General features: G+C 35.8%; 2 protein-coding genes across 8 annotated transcripts; both read left to right on the forward strand.

The window, feature by feature from the left end:
* Positions 1-7580: 7580 nt before the first annotated feature.
* LOC112293684 (polypyrimidine tract-binding protein homolog 1) lies at positions 7581-13451 on the forward strand. 2 transcript variants are annotated; one of them, XM_024543389.3, is made up of 10 exons: positions 7581-8209; positions 8991-9200; positions 10337-10411; positions 10595-10668; positions 10838-10933; positions 11085-11142; positions 11254-11358; positions 11610-11691; positions 12048-12154; positions 12634-13451. In XM_024543389.3, the coding sequence occupies exons 1-10, from the start codon at positions 8024-8026 to the stop codon at positions 13174-13176; spliced, it is 1536 nt and encodes a 511-aa protein (XP_024399157.1). In that variant the 5' UTR covers positions 7581-8023; the 3' UTR covers positions 13177-13451. The 2 variants fall into 2 exon arrangements, with proteins under 2 accessions (XP_024399157.1, XP_024399158.1); XM_024543390.3 differs by having other exon boundaries at positions 7591-8209; positions 10337-10399.
* A 1799-nt stretch (positions 13452-15250) lies between these two features.
* LOC112293690 (histone-lysine N-methyltransferase TRX1) lies at positions 15251-20828 on the forward strand. Of its 6 annotated transcripts, none has more exons than XM_024543401.3 (3): positions 15251-15339; positions 16633-20151; positions 20416-20828. In XM_024543401.3, exon 2 carries the CDS (start codon positions 16695-16697, stop codon positions 20067-20069), a length of 3375 nt encoding a protein of 1124 aa, XP_024399169.1. In that variant the 5' UTR covers positions 15251-15339; positions 16633-16694; the 3' UTR covers positions 20070-20151; positions 20416-20828. The 6 variants fall into 6 exon arrangements, with proteins under 6 accessions (XP_024399169.1, XP_024399167.1, XP_024399165.1 ...); XM_024543399.3 differs by having other exon boundaries at positions 15333-15501; XM_024543397.3 differs by lacking the exon at positions 15251-15339 and adding an exon at positions 15479-16332.
* Positions 20829-23640: the final 2812 nt, after the last annotated feature.

Genomic DNA, 23640 nt, shown 5'->3' on the forward strand with positions numbered 1-23640 from the left:
TATAGATTGGCTTGTTTAGTATCATGATCTTAATGCCATTGAACATCTTTGGGAGCATCTCAAATGTCAGTTCATGTCAAAGACAAGAACATGATAAAAATAAATAAACAAGTGAATCTTCTCTCAAAAAAAGGTGAAAAAATAGAAATAACTTGATATGTATATTAAGAAAGAAATTGGAATGGCTATTGCCAAAAGTCAAGAAAATTAGAGATCCTTGAAACTAGACTAGAAGCAAGAAAAGAGTTGACAAAAGTGAAGAAGACTTCACTCTTGTCTCTATATATACTATCTAACTAGCGGCTACATTGCGATGTTTTATAGGACCTCCAATATGTGTTGACTTTGTAGAAAACATGTCTTGACTTACAAGGTAAGTTTTTCTACATGTGGGCCACATAGTTAACTTGGTCTTCAAGCTAACAATATGTGTGACACATGGCCAACTTGTTGATCACATTTCTAATCCAAAAAGTCAATAAAAGATACCTATAAAGTCAAAGCAGTATCTATGAAGCTTCTTTATCAAATACTATAAAATTAACTTACTTTTATCTACTTTTACTTACTTCTACCTATTTATATTATGTAATTATTGGCTTACATGAGTATATCCGTGATAGTTCAACACGTGGAAGATAAAATCAAATGAAGTTTGAAAATTATAGAAAAGAATAGTTACAAAATAGAATAATATTAAAGTAGATTTATACCAAAGATTAATAGAAAATATGCTTAGCAGGTTGGAAGCAATTATCAAGGCCAAACGAGGTCTTACAAAGTACTAATATGTAATTAAATACCACACTCAAAAAATATTTTAATATTATTTCAAATTAGATTGTTCATAGCTCCATAATTACTTGATGGATTTTTTTCAACCTAAGCTCATTTGACAGTTGTAAAAGAATACTTTATTTTTTATATAAACTACATGTCATTACTCACTACAATTCATTTGTAATACACCATTTTTTCTAAAATACATCAATATTAAAACAATTTTTTGAGTCACTATAAGAACAATTGATTAGTACTTTTGTCAAACTATTAAGGACATAAATCTTGAAAAATTAAAAGATTAAGATGCTCTTATTTCACTTAAAATGACTAAATAATCACTTAAAATGATATAATATTAAATTGGAATCGCTATTGTTTAAGATAAGAAGATTAGAAAGTCTTGAAACAAGACTAAGAACTAGAAAGGTGTTGATAAGAGTGTAAAAAGCTTCATACTTGCCTCTATATATATTATCTAACTAGAAGTTACATGACAATGTTTTACATGACCTTTAACATGTGTTGACTTTGCAAGCTACATATCTTAACTTATAAGATAAGTTTTCTATATATGTGCCATATAATTAGCTTATTCTATAAATTATCAACATGTGTGATACGTGGTTAACTTGTTGATCAAGTCTTTAATCTATCAATCAACTATAAATATGTGTAAAGTCAAAATTGCATCTATGAAGCTTCTAAGAAGCTACCTTAAAAGATATTATAAAATTTATCTACTTTTATCTACTTCTATTTAATCATATAGATAATTATTGAAATATATATATATATATATATGATTTCCACTAAATAAAGTGTTCAAAAATATTTCTTCTATCAATATAATAGATTAATTTAACAAATTTATAAATAAAATTAAAAAAAATCAATTTGAAATTTTTGATATTAAATAAATATTTCTATAAAGAAGAACATTTTATTTTTTTTAGAAAAGAATTAATGATAAAAAATTAAAAAATATATATTAATTTAAAACTAGGTAATATATAACTTTTGTAGCACAATAAAAAAGTGACATAATCTACTCACTTTTCAAATAAAATAAGAATAGTAAATTAGCACTCTTATCAATCTACCAAAGACATGAATTATAAATAATAAGAACATTAATGTACTCTTTTGTTATTACAATTGAATTAATATTTATTCAAAGATATTATAATATAAGAACTAATATGGCTATTGTTTAAGATTGGAGACTTTTAAAATAAAACTAAAAATAATAAAGACGTTGATAAGAGTAAAAAATGTCTTATTCTTGCTTCTACATAGACTATCTATTTAGGAGCTATGTGTCAATGTTCTATAGAACTTCTAATATACATCCAACTTTTGAAATATATTTCTAACTTCCACTATAAGTTTCCTACCTATCTACCATATAGCGAACTTATATCATAAATTATTAACATATACAACACATGGCTAATATATTTATCAAGCTTTTAATCTATCAATTACTTACAAATATATAAAAAATCAAATCTGCATCTATGAAACTTCTAAGCAAATTTATCACAAGGTATTATCAAAATTTACTTACTTCTATTTGCTTCTATCTAATTCTTTTAATTTAAATAAATAAAATATATATATATATATATATATATATATATATATATTATAATAAATTATTTGTAGATAAAAGTATTTATGATTATTTTAGCTATAAAAACTCTAATATTATATTTTTATCACTTTTTCTACTTTTAATAATTTAAATATAACTTTTTTCTACTTTGATTAATCTTAGAAGCAATATTACAAAGTTTTACTATTTTATTTTATCTTTGGATCCTCTAATTTATACTTTCATCATTTTTTTTAAGATGAACTATCAAAATGCTATAATGATATTTTTATAATAAAAAATAGGCAAAATTTAAGATATTGAAATTGATGGAAAAACTTTATAATTGATACAAATATTAAAAAATAACATATTTCTTTGCTAATATACTATTAAAATATATATAATTATTTACTAATTTTTTTAATAATAAAAAACTATTATTTTATATTTTATCAATTTAAGTTAAATATATAATTTAAAATAAAAATAAATAAATAAGTTTTAATATAAAAAGTACCAAATAAGTATCACAAATACATTATATATGAAACCAATCAAGAAGTTGAATGGAAGAGTTTGAATTAGAAAGCTAACAAGAACTTGATTAAACTTAATGAGTACAAGATCAATATCAAGAGAGGTGAGTTAGAGCTCTAAGAGATGATTTGTCAAGATAGACGATATCCTCAACTTCAACTCTAATATATATTAGGTATTAAGAAACTTCTTAAGAAGTTTTTACATTATTTGAAGATTAAATAATCTTAAGAAGCTTCTTGAGAAGTTCTCATATTGCTTGAAGATGAAGCAATCTTAAGAAGCTTCTTGAGAAGTTCTCATATTGCTTGAAGATGAAGCAATCTTAGAAAGCTTCTTAAGAAGTTTCTATGTTCTTTGAAGATGAAGCAACTCTAAGAAGTTTTTAAGACAAATTCTTTAATTCTCTTAGAACTTTATAGAACTTGATAAAATATTCTAAAATCTTCTAAAACCTTCTAAGAATCTTTTAGAACCTTTTAGAATCTAATAGAATATTCTTAGAATCTTCCTATTGAATGTATGTAATAATAAATTTGGGTATTTTGGAATTTATAAAATTTCTTATATATTGCATATTTTTAAATTTTACTATAAAAGTTTAAAATATTTTCTAATTATTTATATTGATTTATAACATGTAATTAGATTAATTTAAGTCTCAATATCTTATCATTTCTATTGAAAATTTATCTAATATACATATAAAATTCTATTAGCAGTTTGATTTTGCAAATATTACTTATTATCATTCTTTGAAAATCTAAATATATGATGATAACATTAGAAAGACAAATCAAATAAATTGGATTTTAATAAAATATTTCTGATTTGGTATACATGGCTTTATAAAATCACAATTTGAACAAATTTAAAACACTCAATAAAATTTTATAAAATAAAAGAATATACATCTATAAATTTTTACATATTATGTAGTAGAATTATAGAATATTATTACACTACATTTAGATGTTATTTTAAAATAAAAATGATTGATTATATTATTCAAAGAAAAAAATTTACTTAATGAAATATAGATTAAATTATTGACAATGTTGTACTTGGAATATGCAAAAATCATTTTATATTATTGAGTTAGTTAAACAAGTATCTTTGATTTTTATTTTAGATATAATTCATTTTTATAATTATAAGATCTAACTTTTATAAGCTTTTTATTAGAATAATATATCTTAATATTAATTAAGATAAATTTGGTGTTTTGACTCATTTGATTTAAAGTTAAATAAATCCATTTGAAGAATCTATATTAATATTTTCAAATTTAATTATTATTAGATATTAAGACATATTAATATATTAAAATTTTTAATAAATTTATTGACATTAAGTAAAAATATTTTAACATAAATATTACATATATATATATATATATATATATATATATATATATTTTCAAATAAAGAATATTTTATAGATTGTGATTTTATCATTTCAAAAAAATTAATAAGGAAAATACCAGGAATATTAATGAATATTTATTTATTTATTTATTATATTTTATGCACTAAAACAAATTATATCTAAATTTGGCCATATCTTTAAATGATTTATCATATTTTGCATGTTTAAAAAAGAAAAATATAACTATTATGTTGTTGTGTAAATAATGAAATTATAAATGATATATGGCATGTTTAATTCCATCTTTATCAAAATTTCTTTAAAATATAAGATTTCCTTTTTAATATAAGAAATCTTTTAATTTGTGCATATATTTATTTTTTCACAGATATGATATATTATTGATCCATTAGAGAAACTCTATTGCATATGTATATATTTATATTTATATTTAAATATTGTTTATATGAAATAGTATATTAATAAAATTAAATATTTCAAATAATAACCAAAAATATTTTTTGTAATAAAAATTTATTTCAATATACATTTAAAAAAACTAAAAAATAAAAAATAATTACAATAAAAAATAGGAATGAAAAATTATCATTCTATCATCCATGATAGACAATTTTAATATCACAACAAATCATAGCATTATTATTAAGCCTCTTTAAATTAGGATATTTTTCCAAAAAATCCTAATTTTTTTAGAATAAGCTTAGAAAGATGTTCTGAAATAAGGCTCCAACGATGTTCCTCTGTATAGTTGGAAGAAGCACCAAATGATGCTATTTGTAGAAAGGAATACCAATCTGCAACACAAAAGTCACATTGGAGTATGCATATCAAATTTACCATGGTGAAGGAGTTATAAATCTATTGATAATCCTCCATGGAAACAAAATTTGGCCTTACATCAAATCCATGAAATGAAAACACTGACAAAGTTCTTATTAGCATGGTGCTTATTCTATAAGAAGCTTAGCCATGATTAAATTAATCTCACAAGGTATAAAGAAAAGTAAATGGTGAATGTAAAAATATTTTTAATTCTTTTTTATATAAATAATATTACAAAAAATATAAAGTTGTAGCATGCCAAAGCATGGACAAAGTACAATACACTCCAAGATGCCTTGAAGAAGGAATTCTTTGACTAGATGAATTTCAAAAACACCCTTGCAACTCATTTTAAGACCAAGAAGGCACACATGTTTACAATCAATCAAGACATTATAGATATAGTTATTAGTGATATATTGTTTAATATAGATGATGAGGAATTTGCACCGACTAGTGAAAAAGTATTGTTAATTTTTAAATTATTTGAAGATGCAAACAACAATCAAGTTCGGCTCAATAGAAAGGAAGAACTAAATTACAAAGCATATAATATGGAGATCAATTTTTTGCAATTGTTTTTTCTCGTGATTCACTTTATCTCTTTTGAGCCTCATTCTAAATGATAGTATGTTTCATGGAAGTTACAAAGATTGTGTCGTACATGGATTAATTCAATGGATGTATTAACAACCGTATGGCTTTATTTATGAAAGTGGTTTATATTGTGAGCTCATAACAAATCACCAAGCTCCTCGACATATAATAGACATTTTTGCTTATTCTTGACGTCAGCTCAAAGTAAGGCACTTCTTATCTTGACTTCTAAGTTTGATTTGAGCATCAATCAAAGTTGTACAACTTCCACCTTCTTGCCATTCTGCTTTTCGATTGCAAGACAATCAAAGTCATCTTTGTTGTAGATGCAAAACTTTTGAATGTCATTGTTTCAAATTAGAAAATACAACTAGTTGGAATTAACACGGATGAAAAATGAGCAATGATTGAGCAAATTTTTAGTATTATGATGAAGACAGTCAATGTGATTGGTGATGAAATTATAGGGATATGGTATACTCTGCACTAATTCGACCTTATAATCTAAGTCAAGTATGTCATGCTATATAACAACCAGTTTGTCAACATCTTGATGGACCTTATCTTTTATCTTTGCTGATAGTACAATCTCATCATGATGGTTGTCCATAAATGAATCAAGTAGATTTTTGTAGCAAAGGTGCATGGTGATCTGCAAGTACCTTGTGTAGAAGCTGCTTGTATGTATTCCTCATCTTTTTTAGTGGGTGGTATTGCTTATATTTGATAATATTGTAGAAGTAATCTTAACTATTGTGACATATTTGCAAGGATTGAACATCCTTTTTAATTAACAAAAAGTCCAACTCAAAGGCTTAATTTAATCATTGGTAGATTTATACAAATTGCAAAGTTTACACAATGTGGAGACTCTAGCCATGGCTTATGATGCCCCAAATTTGATCATCCACAGATCATGGTGTGTAGCTTTTACAAATGTTGAGGCTTTCATTCAAGATCAAGGCACCTTTGTAATGAGCCTCATGGCTTCATTATTCACAATTGAAGTTGAAACTATGATTTATTATGTAGCAGCCTTATTTATTGGGCTCACTGACATTGCATCCATTGTTGTCCAACTCAATCACAGTAATGATATCAGCAGTAAGGTTATTTTGAAAGTTTTGCTTTATGATTTGTATACACAATAGACATATCTCCTATGTATTTCCATCCATTGGTACAAGTTAAGATTGGAATTGATTGAGTGGAATGTTCAATCCATTGAGGATATTGAAAATCAATGTCAAGCCATGGTATGCACCTATCACAAGGAGATGACCTTCAAGGGTGATGTTGACAAGTGCTCCAATTTGCAAATATAATTTTATGTTGGATGGGTTTATTGCAATGGTTGATTTCCACAACTTCAAAAATTTTGTAGCAAGTGGGCCTCCATTTTTCCTAGTATAAATATTGTCAAATTCGACTTCTTCATAATCAAGTAGAAGAAAGCCAAGTATTGGCAGTGCCTTAAGAACTTCTAACTCAAGAGTATCCTATATTCTAAACAATTCGACAAAGTCTATTGAATTTGACAATGATGGATATTTTGGACAATTCTATAGATGAATTTCTTTCATTCTTAATTTACCTGAAATAAAACCTAGCTGCAGAACTAAAATAAGCTAAATTAGGTATTTCAGGGAAAGCCCTAGTTAAAAGAAACCTGATTATCATTATAAAAACCTCCACAAGCTTCCAAGATCTAAGAGAATTATGTACAGACATCGAAACGAATGAAGACATTCGTCAGCGAGAGGAAAATCATCCCAAGGCGACGGAACTCATCCGACGGGGCCGCAGGCCTGGCGCAACGCCGCTCACAAGCCATGGCCGACGGGGGTGAGCGGGACGCGCTCGGTGGTCCCATCCGGAACGAGCGAGCCAGCGAGCGACGGAGCCAGCGAGAGCCTGAGAGCGAGAGAGAGGCTAGGAAGCGAGAGACACAAGGAAGACAGCTCGCATCGCCAGGAACGAGCATCAGCAACAGCAGAAGAAGAAGATTAGGAGAAGAAGAAGGAGGCATCAGAATCTCGAGCAGCAGCAGCAGCAGCAGTAGTGCCTCCCTCACAGCCCTTCCTCGCTCCCTGCCTCTTTTCCTCTTCTACCCACTTTCCTTCGCGAGCCCTAACGTCTTTTCTCCTCTTCTTCCTTACCCTATACTTCCACTACTACTACTTCTTCTTCTTCTCCACGTTTACGTTTGTTTTCTTCCTTCGTCTCGTCGGTCCTGCTGCTCGCCACCGAACCGGACCTCCCGGCTCCTGTTTGCAGCGCTGTGCATCCTGCTTCGCCATGACGTCCACCGCCGGTCAACCCCAGTTCCGCTACACGCAGCCTCCGTCCAAGGTGCTGCACGTGCGCAACTTGCCGTGGGAGTGCAGCGAGGAGGAGCTCATCGAGCTGTGCAAGCCCTTCGGCAAGGTGGTCAACACCAAGGTCAATGTCGGGGCCAACCACAACCAGGCGTTCGTGGAGTTCGTGAGTATTCTTCCTATCCCAGCGCTCTCGGGTTCGTTTCTTGTTGTGGTGCCTGTTAGGGTTCGCAGTGATCTATAATTATGATGTGGTTGGATTCGCTAGGTCTTCTTTGGGGGTGGAACATTAGGGTTGTAGTGTGCGTATGTTTCCTTTGTCTTTACTCCGTTGGTTGAAATTTGTGATACGAACGCTAGAATTGTATGGAATTCGAAGTGAGTTTGGTATGTTGAGTCGGGTATGTGCACTGGAAATAGGTGATCTGTTTTTGGTGTTTCTTAGGGTTAGGTGGCATGATTGGATCCCGTTCGTTGTGTGTGTGTGCGTATGTGTTTTCTTTTTTCTTTTTTCTTCTTGTTTTTTTCATCGTGTGTATGATTGGGGAGGTGTCTGGTGTGCTGAGGACAACATAAATTTTATTTACTATTTAGAGAGATTTTGCAATCTAGCGCCAATTCCTTTGAACCAGTTCCGCGAGGCTTGTTATAGATTCGACGTGAAGAAATTGTCTGTTTGCTGAACCCTTTATTGTCATGAACCACAGCAACGATGATGGTCAACAATATTTTAAATTTTACAATTGACAGCTCTGGCATCCTGCTCAATACATGGTTAGAGTATGACATGTATCTGAGGGTCTTTATTTGGTAATGCATCATGCGCTCCTATATTTGGGCTAAATGTTGTCTCAACCCATATTATATTTGTCATTACATTCGTTTGTCTGGTTTATCCTCATCTGTTATATGCCTAATCCTGGATTCGATCTTTGGGTTTTACCTAGGCCGACTTAAATCAAGCTATTGCAATGGTGTCATATTATGCATCATCATCAGAGCCGGCTCAGGTGCGAGGAAAGACGGTGTACTTGCAGTACTCTAACAGGCAAGAAATTGTCACCAGTAAAAACTCTGGGGATGTTGCGAGCAATGTCCTACTCGTAACCATTGAGGGCGTAGAGGCTGGCGATGTCAGCATTGACGTCTTACACCTTGTAAGTTTTTCTCTCTCAACCAACTGTTCTAGCCTAAAGGTAGTTAACTTGCTTGACATTGAGTGGAGTCAGAGAGGATGCGAGTCTTTTCTACTGCTACTGAATCACCATGTCCGCGTACAGGCTTAAAGAAACTTAGATGTCAAGAAAGGATCGGTAAGATATCTGTCGATTCCGGTTTGATTTAGAATGCTTCTTACATTTCAGCTTTCTTCTTCATGGGGTTGTGGTGGACACAGTTTGACTTTAAAACTACATGGATCAGCAGGTCCATGTGACGCCCACATCGTCGATGCCAGCCTGGTGCATGGGAGAAAGCGCATGTGTGTTTGTTTATCTTTCCCTTGCCTAACCCTGCCTCTCGACCTTAACTCTTAACCCTATGGCAAATTGAGATTGATTCCATCTCATTCATGTTCCCTTAGATTTTCCTCCAGGCCCATCATTCCCTATAGCTCTCTGGACCCGTTCGTTAGATTCTACGTCCTCGAAAATGATTGACTAATCTCACTCTGTTTCAACTCCTAGAACTCAGCAGCCCTCTTATCAACAATTCATACAATTTCCATGCGATCCTATCCATGCATTTGAACCAACCTTTAGTTTTCTTTTGTGGGTGGCTGACTTTGGATTTCGCTCCCATCTCAGACTATCTAATTTTTTTGCGTAAAACTGAGCTGTTTATACTGAGCACACTGTCCTCTGCGTACTATTGGATAATCAGTTGTGTCAATATAGCACATGGCTTTGTCTACAGCCCGCGGTCACCATCTGTCGTCAACATTAGTGTTATGCTTAATAGTACTCTGCGTCGTCAGGAATTATCATATTACCGGGCTAGCACGGTCTTTTTGGTCCAGTATTTTGAGACATAGGCGTGGACCCTACAGTAGAGGATGTTGTAGTTCAAGAGTTTCATATATTGCAGGTTGAGTGTTTTTAGAAATATTACTCTAGCCATCTTGCTGAGTTTTCGTGAATCTCGCGATTATCAACTTGATTTGTGTTGGGTTACAGATGCGGTTTCTTGGCTATATCCCTTCTACCGGCATGGCAGTTCTAGTCACAAGGATTGCTCCATTACTGACTTGAAGCACTGGTAACATATACTTATGTACTTTACGAAATTATTGCAGGTGTTTTCTGCCTTTGGCTTTGTTCATAAGATTGCGACTTTTGAGAAAAGCGCTGGCTTCCAGGTGTGTATTATGGTGAGAGTCACTTGGCTTTCACCGAGGTTGGTTGTTGTATACTAGATTCTAATCCTGTGGTATGGTGCGGGTATAGTTCTCAACCTTCACACCCCTACACTTTCTGAAGCATCTTTTTTTTTGCTACCATGCTACTTAATGACTCATTTTCTTACACGTGGTTATGGGATATCGTTTTTGCAGGCACTAGTACAATTCAGTGATGCTAATACTGCTTCTGCTGCCAAATCGGCCCTTGAAGGACGGAGCATACCCAGGTATTGAACTGCTTTACTGGCAATGAGTTCGAACTGCACTGCTCTCTGTATCTAGGAAGGATTGTGTCTGGTATAGTTCCTCTATTCCTTCCATTCATTGGAGATGATTTTAGAGCTTTTACTAAGCTGCATCTTTAGATAGTATTTTCTGATTTTTTTTCTTTTGCAGATATTTGCTGCCTGACCACGTTGGTCCCTGCCACTTACGAATATCATTCTCTGCACACAACGACCTCAATGTGAAGTTTCAAAGTCATCGAAGCCGGTACTGGGCTATGATGATATCGGTTATCTTTATCTTCTGAATATCCGTTTTACAGCATTGTATTCGCAATTTTTTTCTCTAAGAATTATTTCTTCTGTTCTGTAGAGTTGTGTCCGATTTCACAGAAAGTGTTTTTATGGTTTTCTTGTAGGGATTACACCAATCCGTATCTTCCGGTGGCCCCATCAGCAATTGATGGAAGTGGTCAGGTTAGTATACACACTTGTCCCTTGAAATTTCATATCATGTATGAAGAGTGCCTATGGATTTTCGCTCTTTCAATCTTACATTCATGTTCATTCTATGGTTGTTTGCAACAGTTTAGCGTTGGACCTGATGGAAAGAGGAGGGAGCCTGAGAGCAATGTGCTGCTTGTTTCAATTGAAAACATGCAGTACGCCGTAACGATTGACGTAATACACACTGTACGTACATTATGTTCGGCTCATGATATTACTTGTTTCTGTTATCTTTTTAATTTGTTTATAGTTCACGAGGAATTTGTAAAGAACTATTAGAGTGAAATTGTGGACTTCTTGCAGTTTAATACAAGGTGAGCATCCTTTCGTCTTCTTGAATAGGTGACAAGTTTCGGTTTTTGAGCTTCGCATGCCCTGCTGTTCTGATTCTATGGAATATTAGGGGCTTGGTGGTTTTGACGGTTTCTTCTCTGCAGGTTTTCTCTGCTTTTGGATTCGTTCAGAAAATCGCAATTTTCGAGAAAAGTGCTGGTTTTCAAGCTTTAGTTCAATATCCAGGTACTTAAGTGACTTGTCTCATCCACAATATTAAAGTCTATATTGAAGGAATACTTTGTGCAAAAATTAAATGAAGCTGATGTGCTTTTGATCTATTTTTGCAAATAATCAATATGTAAACGACAACGTTTGTTGAAAATAGGATCCACTGTACTGAAATTTAGTAGATTTTATGACATAATTTATATCATAATATTACAACAGGGAAGTCTGTATCATGACAACTGGTTTCAAGTTTATTTTGTCGTTTTCCTTTAACACGAGTTGCATGTAACCCTGAGATTGTGCGTAGCTTTGGGGGTTCGCAACATTATTCTAATAAGCCTCTAATGAAGTGTTTTTTTTTTCTTTGTTAGATATTCCTACTGCAGTTGGAGCAAAGGAGGCACTTGAAGGTCACTGCATTTACGATGGAGGCTTCTGCAAGCTTCACCTATCTTACTCTCGGCATACTGATTTAAATGTAAAGGCACTCTCCCTCTTGTATGTTTGTCGCCCGCCCATGCATGATGACTTCACTATGTGGGCACCATCAAAAAAACAAGTGTTTCTGGCATCGTCATACTAGTAGCAGCTAATGTGCTCCTAGTCTGGTCGCTCCACATGGTGAAGTCATCATGCTAGAAGTCAATAGCCGGTGGACGGCATTTATGAACATTTAATGTTGCGCGATCTTATTGTTGTGTTCAACAGCCACCACCTATTGACTTCTTTACCGCTAGATATGGGCTAGTAAGAGTCAGGTTGATAAGTAACACGTTTATGCTTGGAAGTGCTTTGTGTGGTGCTGTGCCTACTTGATTGATACTCTCGAACGATGTATAACAACCGACCTGGTTTTTCCTTGTTGTATCAATTGTAGCTATTGTGGATGTTTTGGACACCAGATCAACTGATGTTTTCGACTTCCTTTTGATTGTTTGAACTGGGTTGTTGATGCAGGTCAATAACGACAGAAGCAGAGATTACACTAACCCTGGCCTTCCTGCAACTCAACCTCCTGTTTTGAGCCAAGCACCAGGGGTTGGTCCTGGCAGCCCCGCTGCGGCTGGCCCTGCCTATCCAGCCGCTCAGTATGGGGCTGCTCCCCCTCCTCAAGACTCAGGAGCTCAACAGCAGTCATGGGATACTGAAGGGAGTGGTAAAGCACAACAGGTTTCTGGTCCAATGCCAGGACAACCCATGTCTGGTCCTATGTACATGAGTCATCAACATGGTGGAGCTGTGGGACACCATGGTCCTCCTGGTGCATCAGGCTCCTATCAGGGTCCCCCTGGTCCAGTTACTTCAATGGGCCCAATGTCGGGGCCAGGGCCATCAATGGCACCACCTGGGTACATGGGACCTGGAATGCATCAACAAGGTCAACAGAGCCATCACTTGGGACCTCCTGGTCATTCTATGCCACCTTACCAACAAATGCACGGGCCAGGCCATCAAGGCATGCCCCCTGCAAACGGAGGCCCTGGTGGATATTACATGTGACCTCTTTCTTGCAGTGGCGAATTCCTCTTGACATTAGATTAGTTTCGAAATTCGTCAAATGCAGTAGGGCCTTCAGTTGCACAAAGTTCAGATTTGAATATGGACTTGTGTTACCTGGTTGTGGTTTTTTTCTTTCTTTTGTTTGGTTTTTACCCCTCTGATCTTGTACCTTTAATGTGCTAAGTTTAGAATAGCGATTAATGACTCCTTGTTTTCATTAATCATGAGAGCTCTGATATTCGATCAATGTATGAAATCAATTTGTTTTGTTTGAATATTTTGGTTTAGCTTCTGTACTAAAGCAAGCGTTTTCCTGATTTGAATTAAGATATAGCCGATGGAGCAGAAGCAACAGTGTTCCTACATCTTTCTAGTTACCTGATCGAATCCGAGAGTTGTCTTGGTCGTATTTTGTAAATATAAGGACTTATTGAAAGCATTGCTGGTTTTCACAAGGTTTTGAACGTCTTGCTTAGATCATTTTTCTTACCTACTGTCAACACAAAAAATAATATTGAATGAAATATGTAAAATATTTGAAGCAATATTACACGTTGGAATGGGTTTTTTTGCAATTTTGCTACTTTTGTCAATCCAGAACTTCCAGTCACCAAAATTGGTGTACAGCACTTTTAACCAGTTAAGTTTTAACCTAAAGTCTATTGTGACAAACAGTTCTGTCACTTAATACTGTGACTGTATATCATTCCAACCTTTCTGAAACGATTTGTTCATTCTCTTTCTCTGCACAACACAACATATTCAGGTTGATTGGGGAAGTCAATTTGGGTATCCCCTATTTATTCAATTGTTCATTTACAGATGTATATACACATGTGTGGGAGACCAAGTGTATTTAATAAATTTTCATCAAGATTGAAAATTAAGGACTTGATTTACAATTTTAATACAATGATATTGCATGCAAATTGATTAAAAATGTATACTGTGGAGGAAAACTTACAGTAAAATAAAATAAAATATAAAAAAAAAACAATCTAAAATGAAGAGGGTAAAATGTAGAGAATTAGTCTGAAAGTTTAGCAATATATAGAGGTTATAAAGTTACTAATAGTTGCATTGACATTTTTTTATTGTTGTTATTAATTTCATCATCATCATCATTTTATCCTGCAATTAATTATAATGCAGTTTTCTTATTTGTGTTGAACTCTACAACACAATATATTGTAATATTTTTAAGTGCATATGCTTTTGTTTTGGATGTTAGAACATTTCCCATGACAAGAACAACAAATTTTTATGTTGTAACACCATCAAGTATAAAATCTCATATTTAAATTAAACAATATGAATAAATACGTAACATTTAATGTGATTGATGACAATTAAAAGTTTGATTTTTTCCAGTTTACATTTGAAGAATAAACATTATTTTAATTATCCATATTATATATATTTTAAAATGGGTTGGTATTTCACCAATATATAACTATGCAGAAGGATAATATTTCATCTAATAAAGTCCACATCAACAGGAATTGTGAATTTCACTCACAACTTAGAAACAATGAAGTTGACATGTCTACTATGTTTGTGTCAAAACAACTTAACATTGAAACTGAACTTATGCAATCTTTATGTTGACAACACGAACATTATTTCATCATAATCATCATATACCTTTTCAAGTGAAAAAAAAGTTTTTTTTTTTTTTTTTTTTTTTTTTCTATTATTCTTAATCATTCGATCTTTTTTTGCACACAATTAACTTTAATTATATATTAAAAAGTATAAATCTATTCATTTTCAATCACCATGTCATTCAAAAACATGCTAAAAAATAACATTAGCACATTCAAATGAAAGTAAAAAAAGAAAAAAAATCTACTAAATCGTATTAAACTTCCGTAATCAAAACTTAAAAGTACACCTTAACGAAACCATTCCCCACACGATTATCCAAGTCACGAAGTGTGAGCCCCTCAAATGGGTAGAGGAACGACCACGCCCAACGGCCCCACCATTCCCCGCCATAATTTTCCCGTCAGCACCTAAACCCGCGTTTTCCCGCCGCACAGAAAAATGCCGCAAAGCTCCTTCGTCGCAGTGGGGTGGGTGGGTGATGGTGGTGAAGCGGGTGCGGGACCGAAGAGGAGGAGCCCGTCCATTCCTGACTCACTTCTCAAGTTTGCTTTAACGGTCAGTAAGTCTAGTGTGCACAGGCTATGGATTCCCCAATTCCCAGTTTATGATTCCTCATCGACACTAAGATTGAAGAACAATGCCCCCATCACCTCGCCGCACCAGGGCACGGATGATGATTTTGGAAAGGCACGGAGCCCTTTCGTTGGGGGCAGATTGGTAACGGATACTTTCCACATCTAGATGCAGGGACCCGTCGCGGAGTTATTTGGGTCTTGCTTGTCCGGAGAGAGGATTTTGGCACGGTTTTTCAAGGAATTGCGTGTACGAATTGGGTGTTGGGTTGAGAGCGAATTGTGATTTTGGACACACGGGCGTGTTTGAGTTTTGTCTGGAGCGTTGGAGGCGCGGATTTGGTGGCAGAGCGTGAGATTCTGGGTGTTCGGAATGTGGGTTTGAAGGATTTTGCAGTAGTTAGGTTTTCGTGGTGGTGTCAGGTTCTGGCTAGCATTTTTGTGATCATGGTTGTTGTTGTTGTTGTTGTTGTTGAGTCCTCGTGGCCTGTATGGGTTATGTTGGCTTCTGGTGATTGTGTGGATTGTAAGAGATTGACTCAGGTGTTCCTCTGGTTGTGGAGTACTCCGAGTTAGTCTAGTGTGTTTTAGTAGGCTCGTTGTGGATGGAGCAAGGGAATTCTGAAATAAATACTTGTGTATGTAAGTGAGAGATAGAGCGAGAGGGGGAGAATGAGTGAGACAGAGAAAGAGAGCCAAGTGGAGCGGGGTACAATACACATTCTCTGAAGTTGCCGTCGTAGTATAATGTTACTTAACTTAAGTAGACTTTTATCAGTTGTGGAACTGCGTCCCAATCTCTACCTCACTACACAACACTTTCCTATTGTTATCAATATGTTGGACAAGGGATTGCACGTCCTCGGGATTGTGTGGGGATGTTACTGTCATGACTGTTTATTTCCATATGAATACCAATGGAGGATCACTGGTAGAGCTTAGCGGGCCGTGAACAAAGATTTCCGTGTACCTGTAGGTGGGTGTGACTTAATGTACTGTTGCATCCTCGGGAGTTGTATTACAGGTGTCACATTGTCGTATGCGTCTTTTATGTACTTAGTATTTTGGCGATATTCTTTCAGTACTCTTCGACCGCACTTGTTTCGTTTCGGCATACCGTTTTCAAACATTTATGATGCCCTACTCGATTTGTTGAAATCCTTCAGACATTCATAAGTGGGTATCAACATAGCTGGTGTAGAAAGTATGCAGGCCACGAAGTGGTTTTCCTCAAGTCAATTGGTGGAAGTCTAACGGACTATGTTGTTGCTGCCAGTGTGGTCTTTGCAGATCATTAAGATGTCGACAACTGCTCGTAGCTCCTAAGCAAATTCAGTGATGGGACGCAATGAGAGTGCAGTACATACGGATGAAGGATTGGACTCAATTTCAATGATCAGAATGAACGAGATCGAGAGTTCCGTTAAGACTAGTGTGATGTCTATCCCTGATAGCCTCCCAATTGTGTACAAGCGGAAGGATCCCTTACCTAGTCCTAAGGCTGCACGTTCTTTCTCAGGTGTATCGACTGTACTTAAGTCCGCCGGTTATGCTGTTGGACAGGGCAAAACCTCTTCGTCAGGATCCTTACCGAAGCAATTGACCCTGGAGAAGTTTTGGGGTGGTAAGACTAGCTCAAAGGTTGTAGATTCACCCGCTTTGAAAAGCAATGAAGCGGATTCTTCAATGCAATGTGAGGCCGTTAGAATCGCTAATCAAACCCCAATCCCATCTTATCCGATCAAGCAGTTTCATTTAAAGAAACACCCAGTTGAGGCCCTGAGTGGCGATCGGGATTCTGTGGAAATACCTACTTTGGCGCGGAAGGAAATGGATATGGCAGAAGTGTTACTCAAAGCTGGTCCGATTTCAGAGGAAGTAGCCGTTGGTGCTAGCGCAACTCCGAAAAAGAGACAGCGATTCGAAGTAGCCCCGAAAGAGGCGACCAAGAGGAGAGGTCAAGATAAGCCCCGTCCAGGTAAACGGCCAAGGATTGTATTGGGAAGGAACCGAAGAGTCAAAGTGGAGCTTCTTGCAGGTTCTAACCATGGACCTGAGATGGTGGAGTCTCCTCAGGATAGTGCGTTGGGAGTCCAGGAATGTCAAGCTGCACTATCAGATTCTCATCCTGCGAATGCCGATGCGGATGTAGGAAATTTGGAGATTGTCTGTGGGAGACACTCTCATGCATTCCAGAGGGTGGAGGTGACTGAAGATGTGGAGGTGATTGCTGACGCTCCTTGTCCAAGTCATATCCCTCCGATAGCGAGTATCCCGCTGAAAAAATGCATTCATCAAGATACGATGCGTGGAACGACACCTGAACCAGGAATGCCTATGATGCCAGCGACACCAGTAAACACAAGGCCAAAGAAGTCTCGAAAACGAAATCAGAAAGTAGATGCTGGGAGTATACAAGAGCTCGCTGTTTCCGGCGGAATGGACGCATTCACGCGAAGACTGCTGGGTGCTGTGCAGAGTTTTAAGATACTAAAAGAAAACCAACGTCAGTGGATGGAGGTTGACTTGAGCTTGATTCATCCTGTAGCCTTGATTGGTCGAATTTGCAAAGTTTATTGGCCCTTGGATGACGAATGGTATCCAGGTGTAATCCATGACTACAACCCTCTAACTAAGAAGCACAGGATTGATTACAAAGATAATGAATTGGAAATGGTTTTAGTTTCGAAGGAACGCTTTCAGTTGAAAGTCTCCCCAGAAGAGTTGGTTGAGCTGGAAATTTCTGCAGGTGGTAAATTGCTGAAGAGAGCAGACCCAGTCGAGGAGGTGGGATCTACGGCTACCGATGAAGATAGAATTTTTAACTTGGGGGATATTGTTTGGGCCAAAGTGAAGGGTTACCCCATGTGGCCAGCAATTGTGATGGATGAAGACCATGCAAGTGCCTGTGATATGGAGCCTGGAAAGAAAGGCATGATTCCGCTGCAGTTTTTTGGCAGCTATGATCATTGTATGTTCAATGAGAAAAAGCTAGTGCCCTTAGAAGAAGGTCTAAACCTCAAATACCATACGAAATGTAAACGGGTGGCCTTTGTGCAAGGATTGGAAGAAGTGGAGATGTACTTAACAGAGTTCAAGCTTCCTAATAGCATGGCTCACCTGCTCGTTTGCGTGGACGATGTTGCCGGGGCAACTGAGAGACATGGGGAAGAGAGTGAGGAGAGTTGGTTGGCGAATGCCCCGAATGAAGATATTGAGACTGCACTCCCTGCCGGTTATAAACCCGTCGACGTCTTGTGGAAGCACTTGGATCGCTGCACAGTTTGTTACTTAGACGAAGAATACGATAACAATCTCCTGCTGCAATGTGATAAGTGCCATATGATGGTGCATATGGATTGCTATGGAGAACAAGAACTCCCGGATGGAGATTTGTGGTTGTGTAATCTATGCGAACTTGACGCACCCAAGCCCCGACCTCCTTGTTGTCTCTGTCCTATCACAGGCGGAGCGATGAAGAAGACAACAGATGGCCGCTGGGCTCATCTTATGTGCGCTATGTGGATACCTGAAACATGTTTCGTAGATGTAAAGCGAATGGAACCTATCCATGGAATCAAGGCAGTTAGCAAAGAGCGTTGGAGGCTGACTTGCGTCGTATGCAAAGTACTTTATGGTGCATGTATTCAGTGCCCTGTGAGGAGTTGTACAACGGCTTTTCATCCTCTTTGTGCAAGATCAGCTGGACTTTGCATGGAGCTTCAAGAAGAGAAGCACAAGAAGTATGGAAAATCTGATATGAGATTGCTTGCGTATTGTCGGAAACACAAGCAGCCAACTAATTCAACGTGCGAAGTTGCTCAACGGATCCCACACGTTATGACTGATTGCATGTCGTACTGTCCACCATTGAACTCCTCTGGCTGCGCTCGTAGCGAACCCTACAATGCAGCAGCAAGACGTGGGCGTCGAGAACCCGATGCGCTTGCTGCAGCCCTTGCCAAACGCTTGTTTGTTGAAAATCTTCCGTACAGTGTTACTGGTTGTAGACAAAACCCTCCCCCGAAGGTAGCAGGTTACACAAACGGAGGAAGTTTGTGGTCATTGCACTGGGAGGCCAGCAAAGGGTCCGTTGGCGCATCTGCCCTCTCTGACCCCACCCGTCCGAAGTCTGATGAAGAGGCTGAGATCTTGTCGATGTCAGACAAGTTCCGCAGAATGAAGGGATCTTTGAGCCAGCGCCTCGTGTTCGGTAAATCAGCAATTCACGGAATGGGGGTGTTTACAAAACGTGTACACTACGCAAATGACATGATAATCGAGTATGCTGGCGAAGTTGTCAGACCCGTAGTTGCTGACAGCAGAGAAAGAAGACACTACGACTCACTTGTTGGGGCAGGAACTTACATGTTCCGAATTGATGACGAGCGTGTAGTAGATGCCACCACGACTGGCTCTATCGCGCATCTCATCAACCATTCTTGTGAGCCCAACTGTTATTCGAGAACTGTTACTGCGAGTGGAGAAGATCGGATCATCATTTTTGCGAAGCGGGACCTTGAGATTGGGGAGGAGCTGACATACGACTACAGGTTCATGTCGAAGACGGAGGTTTTAACCTGTTATTGTGGGTCTGCTGGCTGTAGAGGATCTGTCAATGTCCAAGACGAAGACGGAGACCCCACCAAGTTGTGCATACCACTGTCAGATCTGTTTAAAGTGTCCTCAACAACCAGAGGACAATCACATTAATGTCTTTTCATGCAGGGACCCCTGTCCTACTTCCAGAGTCCCGCTTACACTAGACGAGCTTTCTCAGGCTGGCCTGGCGTCTGTAAGATTTCTTCACCCGAAGTAGGTCTATATGTGAAGTTAGTTATCTCAGGTTATACAGATTATTGTAAAATCTAATTTCTTTGCTTTGGAAGTTAATTGTTCTGAAGATGAATTTCTTGTAAAGCGATTTAGCATTGAAATGTTTTGTTCTCCACTGGACTGAGTGTCATGCACGATGCCACCTCCTGTCGTGCGTTATAGATCAGTCTCAGACTGATCAGGTTTTCGGCTTGCTGAATGTTGGTTCCTTCTTTGTTCACAGGTAGAGTTCAAGCAACGAAAATCTCGTTCTCCCGACTACCGTCACCTCCAACTATCCCAAAGTAGGACGTGGTTGCAAGACATAATCGATTTCTTCTGTTACGCTGCTCTGCGCCTGCAACTGCACAACAATTTTGCCGAAAATCGATGAAGGCCTTTTGCTTTACATATTTGGTATTCAAGCATGGTTGGATTTGGGTCACCAGCAAAAGCTGCTGGAGTTGCGGAATGCAGCTCCTCAAATAATACGAGGTCATACATGCAAACAGAATTTGTACAGTAGGATATTCTATTAAATTATTGTTTTCGTGGCATGCCTTTGGGCTCCGGGGTGCATAGAGAAACGGGATACAATTTCATCCTTCCTCGACTTTTTCTTTCCAAACACGACCAAGTCGTTATCCTATCCTGAAATATTATTTCTGTGAATGCGTGCATGGCCCACTGAGATAGCATATTATAACCTTGGTGTTGTTCATCTCTACAGTGAGGGCCTGTGAGTTGGGCCTCATGGCGCATACCGAAACGGTCCTGCTATCAATTGGGTCAGTTTCCTGTGTCTTAAGGGCAATTAAGTTCTGGTACGAGTCTACCGAATTACCTGACGGTTGTGACTAGAAGGAATATAACTCAAATCTAGCTCAAACACTCGGACTATTATCTGGAGCCCCAGCTCAGAACGTTCGAAACGACTTCTAGAGAACTCACTATTGTTCTCACTCAATACAACCAATCCTCCACAAATCCATTAAACTGTGAGGGATCGAGGTTATGCAACTAAGTTTCGGAGTAAAGATAAGTAGCACTCCCTGAGTAGTCAAAAGAGAGGTGGCATTGAGCTTGTGTGTCAAGATCACGACCACACAATCCACGTCCCATGACACTCTGCATAGAAGCGGAGCGAAGGGTTCGCTCAATGTGGGTGCAGCCAGACGTGGCCACCACGAGACGTGCGAGAAGAGGGAAGACCTTACCACTACTGCTCTCCAACTATCCTTTGAGGTGATGAGTTTGAGGTTCCTTGTCGTGGCAAGATGGATGCCAGTTTGGTGACAAGGTCAAGGTTCTTCTGGAAAGATCAACTCACGTTTCCGAGTTGCAGACCCACCTAGGTTGCCACCCCGCCCCGTCGGCCGAAGAACTCGGCCGACACCCGGTTTGTTTGAAACGGTTATGTGTGTTACCGTAGTCTCTTCAATGATGTGTCTGCACACCGTGGTTTCATGATGGTGGCGTGGAGTTGACTTTTTTCTTGGTGATAAAAGTGAGACTTAATTTTTCTACGCTCGTGTCCAATTGTAACTGTATAACAATATTGGACAATTGGGCTGTAAATGCATTTGTGCACAAAATAATTGTAAGGGATACTTGATATTTGGGAGACAAGGTGAGGGGTCTTAACTTTTAAATGGTTTGATTGGTTGAAATTGAGAAGCCATTTCAAGTTAGTTTTATTTTTTAAAAAAATAAGTGTAAAAGAGTTAAAGAGGATTAGAAAATAGGTAGAATGTTATTTTTTCTTACATGGCATGAATAGTGTTATTCTTTTGAATTTCTATTGGACCCATCTTTATGGCACTTCATACCTAGAAGCCTACTTTAAAAGGCAATGGTTCAAAAGCCTTAACAAGGTCTTTTGCTCGATAAAGAAAAGCCCTTTTTTAAAAGCCTTGTCCTTTGGATATAATATAAAGAAGAGGCCATGAAATAAACCAAATCCTTTATTTTTATTTTTATTACAAGTTTAAATATATCAGCCCATATCTTGATTTAAAAAATTATAAGAATTATAAAGGAAATTATTTATTTTTAACAGATATTTTAAGTATTTTTTTGACACACATTTAGATTGCTTTCTAGAAACTACTTCTATGAAATACTCCCAATAGAAATTTGAAAGGGCAACACTATTTATGATATATAGAAAACAAATGCATTCCATTTTATTTTTTCTTCTTACGATTTTTGGAATTATTTTTTAAAATATAAATCCAACTTAATAATGCTTCTTAGTTTTAACCACTCAAAACATTTGAAAGTTAAGGCCTCTCACCTTGTCTTCATAGCATAAAGTATCTCCTAAAGAGATGGTTTTAAATTAATTCAAGAAACAATATCAAAAAAATACTTAAAATAACCATTAAAAATTAAAAAATAATCTTATATACTTCTTTAGATATACTATAAAATAAGTAGATATCATAAAATGAATCAAAGAATTATTTCATTATAAATTAATATACATTAGTTCATATTTTGCTTTTAAAAATTATAAACATAAAGTATTATTATTAATTTTTTAAAGAATTAAATAGAAATTAGTAGCAATTTTTGACTTGATATTTGAATTTTTTTTAATTACCATTTTAAAAATAGACCTAATAGAAGTTTTGGAAGAAAATTCTATTCATGCCATACAAGAAAATATGCATTGCATCTCATATTGTTTTTTAAGAGTCTTCGTATGATTATTCAAAATATAAGGCCAATTCAACTATTTTTTTTATTTAATCAACTAATAGATTTAAAGTTGTGGCTACGTATCTTATCCCTTGAATATAAAGATCCACCTAAATTAATTAGTTTTAATGATTTTTAATTAGTCAATTATAAGATTTTATTTAAAACTAATTACATGACATTATAAAATACTTACTTGATATTATATAGAGCAATATTTATTTATTTTTATTATAAAGTATAATAAATATTTTTTAAAATAAATATAATCTTATTTTGGATTTTATCTTTTAAATTTTAGATTAAATTAAATCAGGTTAAATTATATTAAAGATACACAATTTAAAATTTAAAATTTTAATTAAATTTATTTGATAATTTATTTAATATGATTTATATTCAAAAATATTATGAATATTTTATGATTTTAAGAATATTAAGAATATTAAGAATATTTTTTTATAAGATATTCATCTATATATATATATATATATATATATATGTATGTGTGTGTGTATATATGTGTGTGTATGTATGCACATAAATAATAATCTCACTATTCTATTATGGTTTCAACATCAAAAAACATTTCTATGACAAACATAACTTAACTTATAATATTTTATGAATAATTAATGTAAAAGCTAAGTATTTTAAAATCTCATCTAATTTTTACTACCAATTATTAAGCAAAGATATTATTTCATATCATATATTTTTAAAATATTGATTATTTAATAGTTTTATATATTTAATAACAAAAGTC

This window comes from Physcomitrium patens, chromosome 16, assembly GCF_059467195.1.
Source record: "Physcomitrium patens ecotype Gransden chromosome 16, ASM5946719v1, whole genome shotgun sequence".
In the NCBI taxonomy this organism is placed as follows: Eukaryota; Viridiplantae; Streptophyta; class Bryopsida; order Funariales; family Funariaceae; genus Physcomitrium; species Physcomitrium patens.